This window comes from Haemorhous mexicanus, chromosome Z (assembly GCF_027477595.1).
Source record: "Haemorhous mexicanus isolate bHaeMex1 chromosome Z, bHaeMex1.pri, whole genome shotgun sequence".
In the NCBI taxonomy this organism is placed as follows: Eukaryota; Metazoa; Chordata; class Aves; order Passeriformes; family Fringillidae; genus Haemorhous; species Haemorhous mexicanus.
Window position 1 is genome coordinate 33,547,552 of NC_082381.1, and position 15,983 is coordinate 33,563,534.

General features: G+C 36.6%; 1 protein-coding gene across 2 annotated transcripts in view; it reads right to left on the bottom strand.

The window, feature by feature from the left end:
* Nucleotides 1-9,156: 9,156 nt before the first annotated feature.
* Nucleotides 9,157-15,983, bottom strand: part of CEP120 (centrosomal protein 120) — a 38,067-nt gene continuing 31,240 nt past the window's right edge. For both annotated transcript variants that reach the window (XM_059873786.1, XM_059873785.1), the window contains exons 20-21: nucleotides 11,923-12,068; nucleotides 9,157-11,261 (exon numbers count right to left, since the gene is read on the bottom strand). In XM_059873786.1, coding sequence (XP_059729769.1) covers nucleotides 11,021-11,261; nucleotides 11,923-12,068 — 387 coding nt within the window. In that variant the 3' untranslated portion in view covers nucleotides 9,157-11,020. The remainder of the gene's footprint in view (nucleotides 11,262-11,922; nucleotides 12,069-15,983) is intronic.

Consider the following 15,983-nt stretch of genomic DNA (forward strand, 5'->3'; position numbering starts at 1 on the left):
TCTTTTTTTTTATAGTTATTGACATAATAAATATATTTTCTTGAAAACATCCGGAGCTGCATAGGCATAGAAGTATTTATGAGCCTGTGCTCTTTACAGCACTGTTTTACAGGGTGCTGTCAACTGTGGAAGGGAAACAGGACAAAGAAGGTTTTACCTCTGATGTTCTTGTCAGGAGATACAGTGTTTCAATCAGCCCCATCTCTGCAGGCCCTCATCTTCATGGGCCACGAAAAAAATAAAAATATCTAGGTGAAAATGGTGTGACTTGATTTCCATTTTTCTTTTTGATAGTTAATTCTTTAGTGTCTGTGTTCTGGATTGCAAGGCAGGATGTATTCTATTACCATGTGTATGGCAGTTGTCTAGGTGTTAAGTGGGCAATTTCCCCTTATCTCTCTCCCTGCGAAGATCACAATCACTCCTCCCTCAGCAGGGGGCATCCCGTGATAAGAGGCTATTGAATGTCACTGCATGGCTGATAAGAACTGTAACATCCCATTGTGAGATGCTCCGCCCAGAGGGAGGAGCCGAGCATTGCTATCCAGATATAATCAGGAGATTCTGACACACCAGCACAGCTTCTCCACTGGATTCACCAGAGGAACAGCAGCTGCTTCTTCTTCCACGGATCTGCGGAGGAAGAATCACCCTTTTTCTACAGGACCCCCTGCTCCAACAGAACCACACCTGACACCTCAGGAGGACTGCAGCCACTTTTCCAACTGGACTGCTGCCAGCACCCTGACCAACAGGGTGTCAGGTTGAGTTCTGACTCTGTCATTTTAGTGTACTGCATTGTTTTTATTTTATCATTTTATGGTTTTTCCCCCCTTCCCTATTAAAGAACTGTTATTTCCTGCTCCCGTATTTTTTTTTTTTGCCTGAGAGCCCCTTAATTTAAAATTCATAGCAATTTGGAGGGGTGGGGAGGGTTTGTATTCTCCATTTCAGGGGAAGCTCCTGCCTTCTTTAGCAGGCACCTGTCTTATCCAAACCAAGACAGTCTGACAAATAGACCTGCAGTCCTCCAATACTGATAGAGTAACAAGGAGCAGCTTAATTGGCATTAATTTGGGAACAGAGAGAGCTTAAATTAACATTAATTTGGTTACAGAGGGCAGGCTTTAAATTGCCACCAGATCACCTGTGGAGGAAATTAAAAATTTATAGGGTTTCTGGCCCAAATGCACTGTCAAAGCGATGGGAGATTTGTCAGACAGAGTTGGAAGTCTTTGCCTGCAGTACCTGGGTAGAGGCACAGGGGCTGCAGTCTCATCAGAAGCTGCCACTGCCAAAGACACTTTGCCAAGGGCTGGGTGGGACCTGCTGTGCCGTGGAACACAGAATCTTCTCCTCTGAGGGAGATCTGCTGGGACGACACCGAGGTGCAAAGCAAAAGGAGCCGTGTTGGGAATTGCGTTGTGCCAGAGCGTGCCCACGCACCAAGGGAGGTGCACCAGTCCTGCCGGGAGTGGCGTGGCTAAACCCTGTCCTGGAACCTCATGGCTGCTTGGGCACCCCTGGGGCCACACACTGGCATCTTCTGGAACACTCCAGGCTGCAAAGTATTTGCGGGAAAAATCTCTTTGTACAGTAAAAGCTGCATTATATTTTTTGCCTGTCTCCTTTAGGCAGTAAATGTATCATCAGTGGCTCTTAAATTTCCTGAAGTAAAAAATTAGCAATTACTAGCCATGAAATCACAGGAGTGCTTGCTCCTGTGAGAAAAAAAAACTCCAAACAAAACAGCAGCACATTTTAAAGAGCTCTTGTCCCTGAAATGCAAGGCCAGACAAAGATTCGGTCTCTTTTTTTAAAGTTTAAGTCTGGTAGAACATCATGTCAAATCTCAGACACTCACAACAAATCAGTCTTTATTCAAATGTGAAAATTCAGGCATAAATTGCTGGCTGCTTAGCTCTCAAAACAATGTCACGCTACAAGAAATGTGATATTTTGAAGAGAAACAGGAAAAAATTTATCAAAGTTTTTGTTATTATTGCATTATCCTCTCGCTTGATCTACTAGCTATAGATACTTGATGTCTGCTTAAGTGCTTTCCATTCTTCCCATAAGCAAATTCTGGTTGAAGACTATATATCATTTTACTCTTGATCACTGCTAGTCTCAGTGCCTCATTACAGCAGACCACTTTTTGAAACTGAGCTATAGCCCAGATAAATGATTGTATAAAGTTTTAAATAAACATACAACATTTATGTTATGTTGTTTCTCAGGGATGATTTATAGTCATTTTCTTCATCCAGTCCTGAGCTCTGGACATAAAAGACACTGAGCTCTCTGCTGTTTATCCAAGCTAAATCCTCTGTTTGTTCTGCATAAGCGTTCTTGATTCTATAATATATTGCAGGCTTTAGCTTCAGGTTTATTCCCTCTGGGATGGTGGAATTAGATACATTAACTGACAAAGATAAGGTAGGGACATTGTAGCTTAATAGCCATTAAAATAGATACTGTGATAATAGAAATGGAGTTAGAAAAGGGAGTCGAGGTTGTGATATTTTAAAAATATGTATTGATAAGACTTACATGAATAAATGTAAGATTTGAGAAATCTCTGTAAGGAAACCCCCAAATGATGGTTGGATTTGGTTTAGTTGGGTTTTTTTCATAAGAAGAGAATTAGAAATGGAAGATATCGTGAACCAGATTCCAAGTTGCCTCTTGTGTCCCCAAAGAGAATTATTTTTCTTATTAAATGACTTTACGTAATCTGGCTGCTCAGCCATTGAAGTACTGCTCCATGCTACAGAAGAAAAATCAAGAAAGTACCATGAGATAAAGCAAGTTTCTCTGCTTTAAAAAAACCCCACAACCAGCCTGTGTGGATTCTTTTTACAATGTTCCTTCTTTTATCAGCATATTTAAACACACACACACACACACACACACACACACACATATAGACCTTTGTTCAAACCATATAGGGTAGTCCATTTCCTTCATTACAGCCCTTGTTCCTCTGTTAAAAAAGCAGACACTAAATGCCTGCTTTCTCCTCTTGTGAGTATAGAAAAAATTTTGAACTAAGCCCACTAAAAGTTGTTTTGCATTTTGTCTCAGCTTTAAGTCTTACATTTTTGTGAAAAAAAAAGTGTTAGCATTTAACGACCTAATGCCTAAAACAGTGGGAAGATTTTAAGAATTATAGTCTTTAATGTGATATACTCTAAATCATATCTTAGCACAGTATAAAAGTTAGCTAAGGTTTTAAAGGTCCTAGATGGACTTTCATTTTTTTCTAAGTCAGGATTAACTGGTGTATAAGTAACAGACTAGGTGCTTTCACTGCCAAAACTTATCTAACTTAGAAGTTTGAATCTTGTAGTACAAACAGCAGTCCTGCCTGTGCTCATACAAGCCTGTTATTTTGTGGTACACAAGTTAGTATGCTGTCTGTGCTCTGTAAAAAATTGCATTCCATAAAGCATGAAAAGCCTTTTTATCTGAAACTTGTGTGGAAAAATAAGCAGCAATAAAGTTAAACACATGGGCAGGCTTTTCTCTCTTCGTTGTTGTTGTTGTTGTTATATTCTACAAGCATTTATTTTAGTTAAGATATTCTACTTTTAGAGTTGTGAGATACTTCCAGGAATAATGGTGCAGATGACAGGAATGACTTACTCAATGAGCATAAAAGGAAGGAAGAAGGAAGGAAAAAAATAAAACTCACGAAAACCTTCCAATCTTTGTGAAAGATTGCCTGAGTAAGCAGAAAAATTATCTTTAAAAAGCAAACAAACTTACTGTATGCATATACTGCTCTTTAAAAAATAATTATTTGATCAAGCTTTCTTGATCAAATACAATAAAAAAGTAGCACATAATTTCTCTGCATGTTTAATTATCAAACTTTTCTATTATTCATGATAAAGAATCATTTCAATTGACTTGTTTGCTAGTGAAATCTGCTGTTCTCATCACCATGATTACATTTGATAACAGGAAAAGGAGAGAGAAAAAAAAAAAAAAGGGTGTGTGTAAAAGTCCCCTCTGGCAAAGAAGTGGGAATTTCTTGCCATTCTAGGCAAGGCTAAGGTTTTGTGAGCTGCATTAAAAGTATCTTTTCCATGTGATGGAAAAGACAGTGGTGCAGTCACCTCACCCTCCCACTGTGGCCCAATCTGTGGCCCATCCCCTGAGTTTTTGTACTGAGCTCCAGATCGGGATACAGAGTTTGTGACCATCTCAGGGGCCCAGTCATGTTTGGCTTGTGGGCAGGGGCCTGCTGGTTTCACAGCATTTGAGAATTACTTAGATAAGAGTTGGCCTCCCCCACGTTCAAGATTAATTTCCAGAAATATATGCCACGTTTGTTAGGATAATAGGGATTTGGTTTTATTAGTATTTCAATACTAATAAGTCATTAAATGATTTTCTTATAAAGTTTTCACTAAAATCCTTGCAATTACTTATTTACTCAATAGATGGGATATGGCAAAAATGCTTGACCTTTTCTTTATCAAATTGCTGTAACAATCAAACATTAACTAGCTATCCATCAAAGTTTCAGTATAATGAGGAATCACCTTCATCTTACTAAGAGAGACACAGAGTAAGTTGTACCACCCCATAGTAATAAAAAAAATCTTGTTTGGGGCAGACCCAAAACTTAAAAAAAAAAAAATTGTCCTTTCTCCTGCCCTCATCAAATTATTTTATTTAATTAATTTCTTAACAAAAAGATTAATCTAACCTTTTGTGGAAGACTGCGGCCTTAGGCTTCCTTAACTTCCCTAGAAGGATTGAAGTAATTTTCGTTTTTTTCTAAAGGTTTCAGGAGAATTGGTAATTAGCAAGAAGAATGAAAGAATGTACTGATTTATCTACTGTAAAAGAGCAAAGTAAATAGCTCGTACTCACTCGCTGAAGAAGCATCTCAGTAGAAGCTAGTATCTATCCCTTTAAGGGCATTAAGACAACTGCAAACAACACAAATAGCTGGAGTTTAAAGCAGTTTGTGAACCACTTACACAGAAAAGCTTTTCCCACATTATTCTCATTTTGCTGATAGGAAGTGAAAGCCCAGAGCCCTGTTTAAGATCACTCAACACCCCTATAACCAAGACGGGCAGAGAAACCACAGACTTGGCATCCAACCCTCAGCCTACCAATGGGATCACCTTCATGAGTAACTCAGGAGAGATTTTGCTATGTTGCACAAAGTACTGCAACATAAGCTATCGGTCAGGATGGCAAACCATTGCTAGTCCCTTACACAGTGTTTGAGAGATAATGGCTTTTAAGATGCCCTCCTACTAAGCCTACCTATTTCTACTTAGGCAGTTACAAGCTGTCTGCATTGATGATGATATAGATAAATTAAATGGGATCAGTAGCATAAAAATCTGTATCCTCAGGAAAAACTTCAGGACTATTTTAATGATGTGCTGTACATATGCAGCAAGACCATAGACAATGAGAAAAAAACCCCCACGTGTTCTGCAGGATGTGTTAGGATGGGACAGGAGATAAAACTTGCTTAAGAGACACATAATCATGTTGCTGAGGTGCACAACTTTTTCCACAAATAGCAGTGCCTTCTTATAGAGATGTACCTACAAATTCCCTAGGGTACTGGTGTGTTCTTGCTTCTCATATTCTGTTTGGGGTTTTTTTTTTCCTTTTATTTTGGATTATTAGCCCCATTTATTCAGTCCAATTTTTTATTATCAGAGAGCCAGGATAAACTAGTAATTTAGAGTATTTAAATCACTGCATCTAGATCAGGAAAACTGCACTAAAACCCATTATTGCTATGGAAACATCAAAAGTGTTACCTAGACTGAGCACGCCCTATATCTGGCCTGAAGGGCTCCTGGAACAGCAGGTAGACTCTGTGGTTTGCCCCAGATACACATGGGTATTCATGGCACTATATCCACAGTCCAGGCTCTAACAGAATACTAAACTGTGTTATTCATTCAGATGAAAAGGATCATGTTCACTTCATATCTGACATGAATGGGATGTAACTTTGGCTGTGTCCATGCTTAATTAAAAAGCAAATAGCAGCTCGTGTTGCTTTCCACCCCTGATCCAGATGACCTATTGTATTACAGTATTAATCTCCTTGTTAAAAATAGCCTTTTCAGGCAAACATACTGATGGTCTGGTGTCTGTACATCTCTTAACATCTGAACATCTCTTAACATGAGATCAATAAAATTATTCTCTGTACTTTCAGAAAACCAAACTTAAAAAAACACCCTCACTTATGCTATCAAACGAGCACACAAATATTGCAGATTTACCATTACCTCTTAAACTTAAATTTTACAAAAAATGTATTAGCTTGATTGCCTGCTCCTTTCAACCCTGGTGCTTTAATTTTGCTGCTCTATTTACATTTGCCTTTGTAAACCAAAATATATGATAATCACAGTACATAACAATTTTCAAATTTAAACAGTTTTTTTAATAGTACATTTAAAGCCATGAGCAATGTACAGTAACTGCTGAAAGAGTATGAGGCTGTGGACTGTTCTCCTAGACTCCATCTGCCCCAGTAAACCCACTGTAATTTTTGATGCCGAATTATTTTGTTAATGCAGTTATATGTCAGTAACTGCATTAAAACCTTTTGTTCAAACACTCAGTGACACTACAATTCCATAACTATCTGCTTGCTAAGTATGTTGTTAGAACAAAACTTTTTGTAGTAATACATAAATTTTTAAAATGCTGTCAAACTACCACAAGTTTTACACTTGGAAAAAAGAGTACTGGACTACAAAGCAAGGGACATCACTTTTCCAGCAGCATTATTAATGGGGACTATTTTAGTCTTCAGTGATTGGGAACGACAGGCTGTAGCATTTTTTCAAGTTCAGAATAGAAAATAACCATACTTGCAAGAATTCAATTACTCTGCGTTAAAGCTGCCATGGGGTTACTGTACATTTATACATCAGAAAGTCAGTAAATTATTTTTCTATAAATTAGTCTCTCAAAGATGACTTTTTTTTCCCTTTCTGTTCTGAATGCCAAACTCCTGACTGCTTCTCCACTACAGGGACTTCATATCTGGATAGCCGACATCTGTAAAAACATTTCTAATGAAAACACTACTAATACAACCCCCTGGAGAAACAAATGAAATGAGATCTAAGTATGCAGCCGCCTTTCTACAGCTCTGTCTTTAACAATAGCGAGGCTAGTGCTTCCCATCCAAGCCTTGACACAGGTCATGATCATTTAGGCACAGTAGTCGCAAAATAAATAATTGTGTAAATATGCAATAACTGGTATAAATACTCCAGTAGCACTTAGAAGATATGATAAAGGACTTCTGTTTTTAGCTGTGCATTAAGGTTTATCTCAGTGGATGGAAGGGAGAAGCATTTAAACTGCAATGAAGGAGAACTGCAGATTGAATACTTGAAAGCTCAGTGCCAGATATAACAATGCTTCTTTTCCACAACAGCAATTTAGAAAGCGTATCGGTGTTAAAAGTGTTGGATCACTGCTGAAATATTATAGAAACAGTGGATAGAGATTCACTCCAAAATAAAAAAAACACTATAAAGTTCAGTAATGTAACTATACACTTAAATAATTCAGATTCAAAGCAAAACTGCATTGTTTCTAAATAATTGGACACATTTTTTTTGTAGTTTTATGTATAAGCATTGTACTGTTTTAATATGCAAATAAGAATTCAGACACCATTTTTCTACTAACAATTATCAGGGGGAAAAAGGTCTATTTCTTTGTAAGATTTCCCAACTTAGCGAATGCTCCATATCAATCAAACACTACCATCCAGGTTTCCAGCTCTACATTTTAATCTGAAGTAAATAATTTTAGGCAACAGCAAGTCCTCACCACTGGAAGCAAAATTACCACACAAAGACATAGGAAGGGATCATCTGCCTGAAAATCATAATGAAAAAACTGCTTCTAATTAAAAAGTGCTTCTAAATGCCCTAATTTCAAAGTGGACTAGTGCTTTTGCTAGACTAGACTGTAAAAGAACAGGCTATAATCAAAGTTTTCTTATGCAAAGTGAACTGCAAGTTCTGGGCCCAAATCCCAAATCCTAAGGCAGATGAAGCTGGAACTGATTTGACATGGAAGTGACACCCCACCATCTGGATTCACAGAAAATAATGGCAAGGGTACTTTGTTTGAAATAATTCTATCAGCTTCCCTAGTGAAACCTGGGTGCAATAAAATCAATAGCATTTTGCCAGAATCCCGGGGTGGGGGGTCTAGCAGTTGCTCCTCTTCCCACCATGTTTTCTCTAGCCTATGGAATTAGGACTGAACCTGTAAACACAGGTCTCACTTCCAGCAGCCTTTATTTATTGGGTAAATTAAAATGGGCTTCTTATTCCATACATCTGTTTGAAATGGCAAGTCTCATGCAATGAAGAGAGATTAAGACACAAATTTTGAGACATTTCTGATTAAAAAATGGTATTTGGTTTTTCCGCTGAGTAACTCTAAGCTCTAAAATGGCTTTGAGGTAATAAAAAGGCAAATGGAACCCAACACAAAAATTTTCAATGAAAGACAGTAATATTGAGCTGATGTCTGCTATACATATTTACTACAAACACATATTTTGCTTCTGGACTAGTTCAGACTGAAGCAGAGACAAATTGTAATGGAAAAAATTAAATTAAAACATACAGCTTAGATTATCCATAATTTCCTCATTCTAATACAAACAATGAACACGAAGAGTAATGATTATAAAATAAAACATATTCTATGTAAGTTGATTTCATAATCACAAAATTTGTGCTTTGCACCTTGTAAGCTGTGATCTTTCAAGTGGCTGAATATACCCAAAATAGCTTAAATGATGAAATTTATAAATGTTTTTAAAAAGCAAGCATTCCGTTTCATTTTACTCAGTATTTTCATCTGTGAGAAAGAAAACTCAAATTTCTTTTTAAAACATACAGCAACATGATTGTAATTTTTTTTACATGCCACAGAAGAGACTCAATTAAAAATTAATTATTAAAAAACCGAAAAAGTGACAATTTGCTTTCATTAACAAGTTTATTATTTTATAGATTCAAGCACTAAAGACTGTTATATGACTGGAGACATATATTGTTTAATAAAACAATATTTGCTCAAATCCATAGTTAAAAAATAAATGCAAAGTCCTTAATATTTAGTTGAATTTGAATTTTATTTCATAAAATAATACACCCAAAAAGTCATAAAATACCAGTTCAAAAAGCAACCAGTTAAGAAAATTTAGTCAACACTGTCTCTGCAATATTTAAGTCTCAGGCACCCTCCAGTGTCTAGAGAAGAAACTACACAAGTGAGCAAACATTTGAAGAAAAAAAGCCATGAACAAGTTCTCCTGTCAAGATAGAAGCTTCCTGCATCATTTACAATAATTGCATATAACCCTGCATCAGTGATATCACACTGCATGATGTAAAAAATATTGAAAAATTGCTTTTCATGGATTTCTATGGGACTTAAGTGGTATTTTCTTTGCTAGTGGAGAGGCATCTCTAAGCACACTACTTAGAAAAACACATTTATAAAAGCATTTCTTATGAAGTCTGGTATTGATAAGTATTCAAGTACTCCTCAGGGAATATGATCTCAATGTTTATACAGCTTGTTTATAACTTTTCTAAGGAGTCTAAATGAATAGTTTATTTAGCAGGACCTACACTCATGGTAAGGAGGAGGACAAACAATGCACGGAGAGCTAAAGCCAGATACAAATAATCCTCCTCCCATTTTATAATTAATACCACACAAAACAGGAAGGTTGCATGTATACAAGCCTCTCTATGAAAGTTCACTGATTTTATGCAAAAAACTCAAACCACTATTTTTTCCATTGGTATCTTTGTTCACTCTAAAAGAGATAAATCATAAGATGGTTTTTGTATTTGACATTCAAATGGAAAGAGTTGTGACTACAGGACAGAGAAGAATGCCTATTGAATGGACAGTGTTGTAAGTTACTGTTACTAGGTAAATCCACGCAAACCTAACAGAAATGGAATGAAAGCTGGAAAACAAAAGTTTTTCAATTGTGATTATGGACAAACAAACATTAATTACGGATTTCTCCCTTGCACACTGTTTGTACTTCCACAATCAAACAAAAACTTACATACAATTTAAGTGGTAATGAGTTAACATGTTTTGAAACACCTATTAAGTAACTTGAAAGTGGTTACATCCTGATTAAAGAAAACTTTTTGACTTAGAAAAGATCTTGTTTTATGTTTGTGTTCAGAATTATGGCTTCAGGTATCTTTTCTCATTAGGGATTGATATAAGAATGCATATATACTTCTGAATAAGGCCTTCATCCTCCTGGGAATAGCCTTACCAGGACATGTGCAAAACTGCTAGGGCAACCCTGGACAATCAGACTAGTTAATAACTGATTTGGCCTCAGTTTCATAAAGTTTGATTTTCCCCCCTCACACTCAAAACCTCGTCTCTTATTTCATACATAGCTTAGTTATGTTAGGTGCAGTCAGAGAAGCAAAAATTTATTTGTCATTTAATAAAAAACTAACATTGGGTCAGTGCTTTAGTTCAGCTCAGAATTAAGTTTTGTCAGAGAAAACAGCTGATGTCATTTTGCCCTAGTATAGCTGAAGAGATATTTTTAAAAATTGAATGAAATCATAACAACAGTGACTAAAAACCTCTTAGAACCCATATTAAAAGTATTACAAATAAACCTAGTCAGGGTGGTACAAAAAGAGGTAGGAAACATTTCAGAAGAGGGTACACAAGATAAATATATTTACACACACACACAATTATATATATACATATAAGCGTAAAAACATTAAAAAACAGTCATTGCCCCCATAAAACTTACAACTGCGCTTCACCTGACATGTTGCAAGCATTTACATTGACTTCAAAGAGAGCTGACCATAATGTGCAAAAGAAAGCATGATGTTACATATTTCCCAAAGTACTACAGGCTTATAAAAGTCACTCTATTCAGATTTTGGCTCTTTCTAAAACTTTTTGCATGCTTTTAAATAGTGATGTTCCTTTTTGCAATAGCTTCTCTGATTTGACGATCAAGTTCACTTACAATATGGTCTTCATGATTATAGACTCCTGTTCTCAGCAGGGTATCCCTCTCTTCTATCAGACGAGAAAGGTAATCATCTGTATTCTCATTTATTTTTCTGCAATGAAGACTATCCACTCTACCAGCAGAATTATCTCTAGCATCCTGCAATTTCTTTCTCTCCTCTTCTTGTTGTTTTAGCCTGATATAGATAAAATAAAAATAATGAGAGAATATTAATCCTCACTTTGATTATCTTAATAAGTCTTTAGTTCATCTACTAAACTACTAAGTAAAATAAAGAAATCTGTAAAAGGTAAAAAATTATTCTGTCTCTGGAGAAAACAACTACAACTAAAAAGAAATGTAATAGTTAAATATTAACAAAATCTTTTGTATGTGCATATGTAACTATATTTGCTATCAGAGCTTCTGCTTGGTACTCAAAAAGGTTCAACATACAAAACTAGTGCAGACAGCTTTCAGAGGACAACATTAGATACATTTAAAATTTTAATGTGTTCAAAATAAGAATAAAACGTGTCTTGTTCTTTTCTTAACACAGCAGCTATGCTTAGAACTGAAGATTTAAAATAGACAAAAAGCTTGGTGCTCTACATTTGTGACCTTAACAAAAAATAAACCACGTGGTGTTAAACACGGATTTTTCCATACTGCTGTACTGCTGCATTTTACAAATATGCAATCTTTACCTAAGGGACACTAAACTGTGTTCTTTCGCTGAACTGACAGCGAATTATAATCTTGACTTAACTAAATCTTCTTCTGTTTTGAGACTCACAGCAAGAAAAGAGAAGGCAAAGGCAACAGTTGGATAGGAATTTTAAAAATACTTTTTATACCTGTTAAGTTCATTTTTGATATCCTCCAGCTCTTGTCGGTCTGTTTTCCCCAGCTCTTTTTCTTCTGCTGCCAAATAGCGCAACCTCATGTGCTCAAGCTCTTGTTGCTGCTTTTTAAGGTGAGCCATTGCATTTTCTTGCTCACGCTGTGTGGGAAATGGTGAAGACATAACTCAGTTGACTATGTGATTACATGTAAAAGTGCAAATTATTGCAACAGAGCAGAACTTTAGGAATGAAGTCATGACAATTACATCTCCAGGAGTATTAGAAATGTAGTAGTAAACAGAATGTCTTAGCGATATCTATAAAGCAGTAAGACCACTGACTATCACCATCACAGTAAACCTGTCTAGGCTGGATCAACTGCAGCTCAATCACAGATATCTTCCCATTAACAAAATAGCAAAATTACTAACAAACCCTCTTACTAACTCTAGCTAAGTCAGTAGACATAAAACACTTCTGGAAATGCTCAAGCTACTGAGATTTATTCCTTCATTATATGGTATTTGAAATAAATGTTTTTGAGAAAATAAAAGCTAAATAGCTGCAGGAAACTTCCATCATCAGCCCCAAAGTGACTAGTGATCAAAGCTTTAAGAACTGCTTTTCAAAATTACAACTTGTGGTTAAAAAATGAGCCTTGGAAACAAATTTCTGGCAAGGTGTCCTTTTGCAATTGTATTGTACTATGTAAAATTTTAGATAACTTACTTTGCGGATTTAATGAAATCAGTCTATCCATTCTAAAAGTTTGCTTGGCTCTAATTTTTGAGCTCTATACAGATAGTAAAAAAACCTAAGGCTTGAATCCACTACCACTTCATGACAGTAAAGTGGTTTAGTAAACATGGTCCTCTCTTTACTTATTTTCCTCCCTGTCATTTTCCATATGACCTTGTGCACCAACTGTGTACAGTCAGTCTTACACCCAGAATAAGACTGAAGACCTCAGGTAACACAAACATCCTGGATATAGGTACATTGTGAAGTGCAAGTTTATCTTTGTAATACTGTCATTGCTTTCATCTGGAGTATTTGATTATTAATACAATCCATATCATATTTATTATGCAGGTTAAAAAAGGTAATTTATTTGTTTGATATGTGTAAGCATATTATTTACACAGTCAATCTCATATTATTTGAAAGATTTTAATAAGGTAGTTTCTTGAATTGCAGCTGCCAGCATTTTAAACACTCCCTGTTGATGATCAATAGTGGGCAAGAAAATCTGAATTATAAAAGTAATTGGTATTAAAAAAAGGCTTCACTGTTAATGTGAACAGACAACACAATAGAGAAGTACTCAACAAAACAGCAACCCTAAAGACTCTGAAAACTTTGTTTTTATACTGAATTCAATACACAAGGCAGCCAAATTAAATGTTAAAACTTCAGTGAGACAGGTTATAAATCTTGAAGAATATCTTGCTAAAGAGATACATACTAATAAAAAACCAGAAGCAGGAATCCTGCCAAAGAGTCTACAGCTGATAGATGACTGAAGCATAGAAAAAGCACTCGGTGAAGATAAGGCCATGGTCCTTCCTTTTCCATCAAGAATTCCTTGCAGAAGGACATTCCCACGTGAGAGAAACCCTTTATGTGGAAAAGGGTTGAAGAATACTGTAATAAAACCTATTCTGCTTTAGTCTGAAAATAATCTACAAATATATACAGTATATTGTGTATTTGTATATTAAACAAGTTACTTAAAACAGCTTACTACAGACTGCTGATATGTAGAATTTTCAAGAGCTATAAGGAAATCCAAACAAAAAGTTGTTACACTAACTGGAGGTTAGTCTTAATCCATCACCAACACTGGTGTTACACCACAGGAATAACTATTTTTCCATTTTTTATTTTATTCTTTCTTTAAATATAGGCCTTAGAAATACTCAGAAAGTACCAGCAGTACTTAACTTCCATAGTGGCCAAACTGGTTGAAACCATAACTAAACCTAAACCTAACAGGTCATAGGGATACACCAGGAGGAACTAATCTAGCTTTTCTACAAAAGTCACTCTTCCCACCAGTCTTAAAAAACCCAACCAAACACTACACTAAAGAAACCTCCTACCAAACACACAACAAAGCAGTCACAGCAAAAAGCACTCTCAGCTGACTCAGGGTTTAAAACACCAGAGACAGGATACCAAGTGATTTATCTCCACAAGAGTAAGAAGGTAAAACTGTAATTCCACAAGAATCTACCCTTCAACTTATTTCTGAGTGAACAAATCACTATGGAAGTTTGCATCTAATACAATGTAATTCATCAGGGAAAAGGCGGATGTGTAAAGAGTGGGATACTAAGGAGACAAAAATGAAAAGGAAACAGTTTGAAAAGGAAACAAATAAAGAAAGAATACATTCACTTATGTCTATTAAAGACATAATGCACTGAATGCACCTGCTGGCTCACAGTGTACTTAACTGACTGACTGAGGGCTGCTAGAGGCTATTCAGATATCCAAGCTACATTTCTAGATCTTGTGCTATGGGGTCGGCTGTCTGTCTCTGCCCCCACACACGCTCAGGATGGTTCTTGCACGCTGGGCTTCAAAGGATGAGTCTGGATGCTAGGTTTTTTCGGTCTTCAGAATTGTTTATTATCTCTTATCTAAAAAGTCTTTTCTCTGCCTGAAGGATCTGACTAGCACGGCAGCCAAAGGCACTCTGCCCACCCCCAAGGCAGTCGCATCTTTTATAACAAAAACTACGTGTATCATATTTACCTTTTGTCCCCAATACCTATCATCTTCGTCACTAACTACACCCTCATCTCAGACCACTCCCCAAGTGCCAACACCACTCCAGAAGATGGAAGACAGGAAGAAGAAAGAAGAGCCTGGTGGCACGCCCTGATTCCTCCATCTTGTCTCTACAACCCCCCTGTACCAAAACCCCAAAATTTGTGATTCACCCTATAATGGTATCTTCCCTTCACCATTTACACTCGAGTGATTCTCACAGGTTCCATCTCCTCATACATCAGTGGCACATCCCTAGATGGATCAAAATCAAGCCACCAAGTGCTTTTGGCAACATTCCAGGACTCCCGAGCCCCCCAAGGGTTCTCTCGGTAGCTCTGGACATGAGGAGTGATGTGCTGAGCTCCCACATTGTGCATCTGCTGCTGACCTCTGTATGGATCAGACTGATATTTTACATCATTTAACTAGTTGGGTCTTTCTCACCCAATGAAAAGTATGGCTGAAATTCAAAACTAGGTGTATTTCAACTAGAGATGTGATTCAAGTTATTAAAAGAAAGAAGTTAATCACTTAAGCAATACACTTGAGCATGCAAGGAGCTTCCTGACCACAGAAAATTTTGAATGAAGATAGACATTTATGCTTGACAAAAAAATGCTACATATAAAGCAGTACTGTTGAAGTATTTGAAACAAGAGATAGAGAGTGGGTTTTACTCTAAGTCCATAAAACTGGTGTATCTCAATAATTCTGTGAGAAAATTTTGAAGGTACATTGTGCAAAAATTGACCAAAACCAAAACTCTACAAAACTGATGCAAAAAAGAGTAGCACTTGTTACTAGAACAGCAATGCTTTCACATAAACACAAACCATCACATAGCTGTGACTACACTGAGTAGAAGCTTTCTAATCCAGTCCTTCAGTTTGTCAAGTACATTACTCTGATCTAGGAGGGAAAGTTTTGAAAGTGCTCTTCCACCTGCACTGCAGAAGAAAGGCACAATTGCATGTTGGCCAGAAGCAGCACATGGGGCCACAGGTTTCATGACATGCTGGTGTGTTACTGTTTGAGTTCAATGATCCATCCATTTCTGCTGCCCAGCAACATGCTCACAATGGCAACCTGAGAGCAAAAAAGGCATTTTTGACTAGCTCTAAGAAGAGTTATATGTTAGAAGTACACATTCTTAATGTTAATGGAACAGCTGTCTATTTTAAACTGTATCTATCAGATCACAAAGAGGACACACTACTCCCAATGCTTTCATATTCATCGGATCATTATTTAATAGATTGGTCCTTTATTAATTTGAGAATCAATAATTATTAATT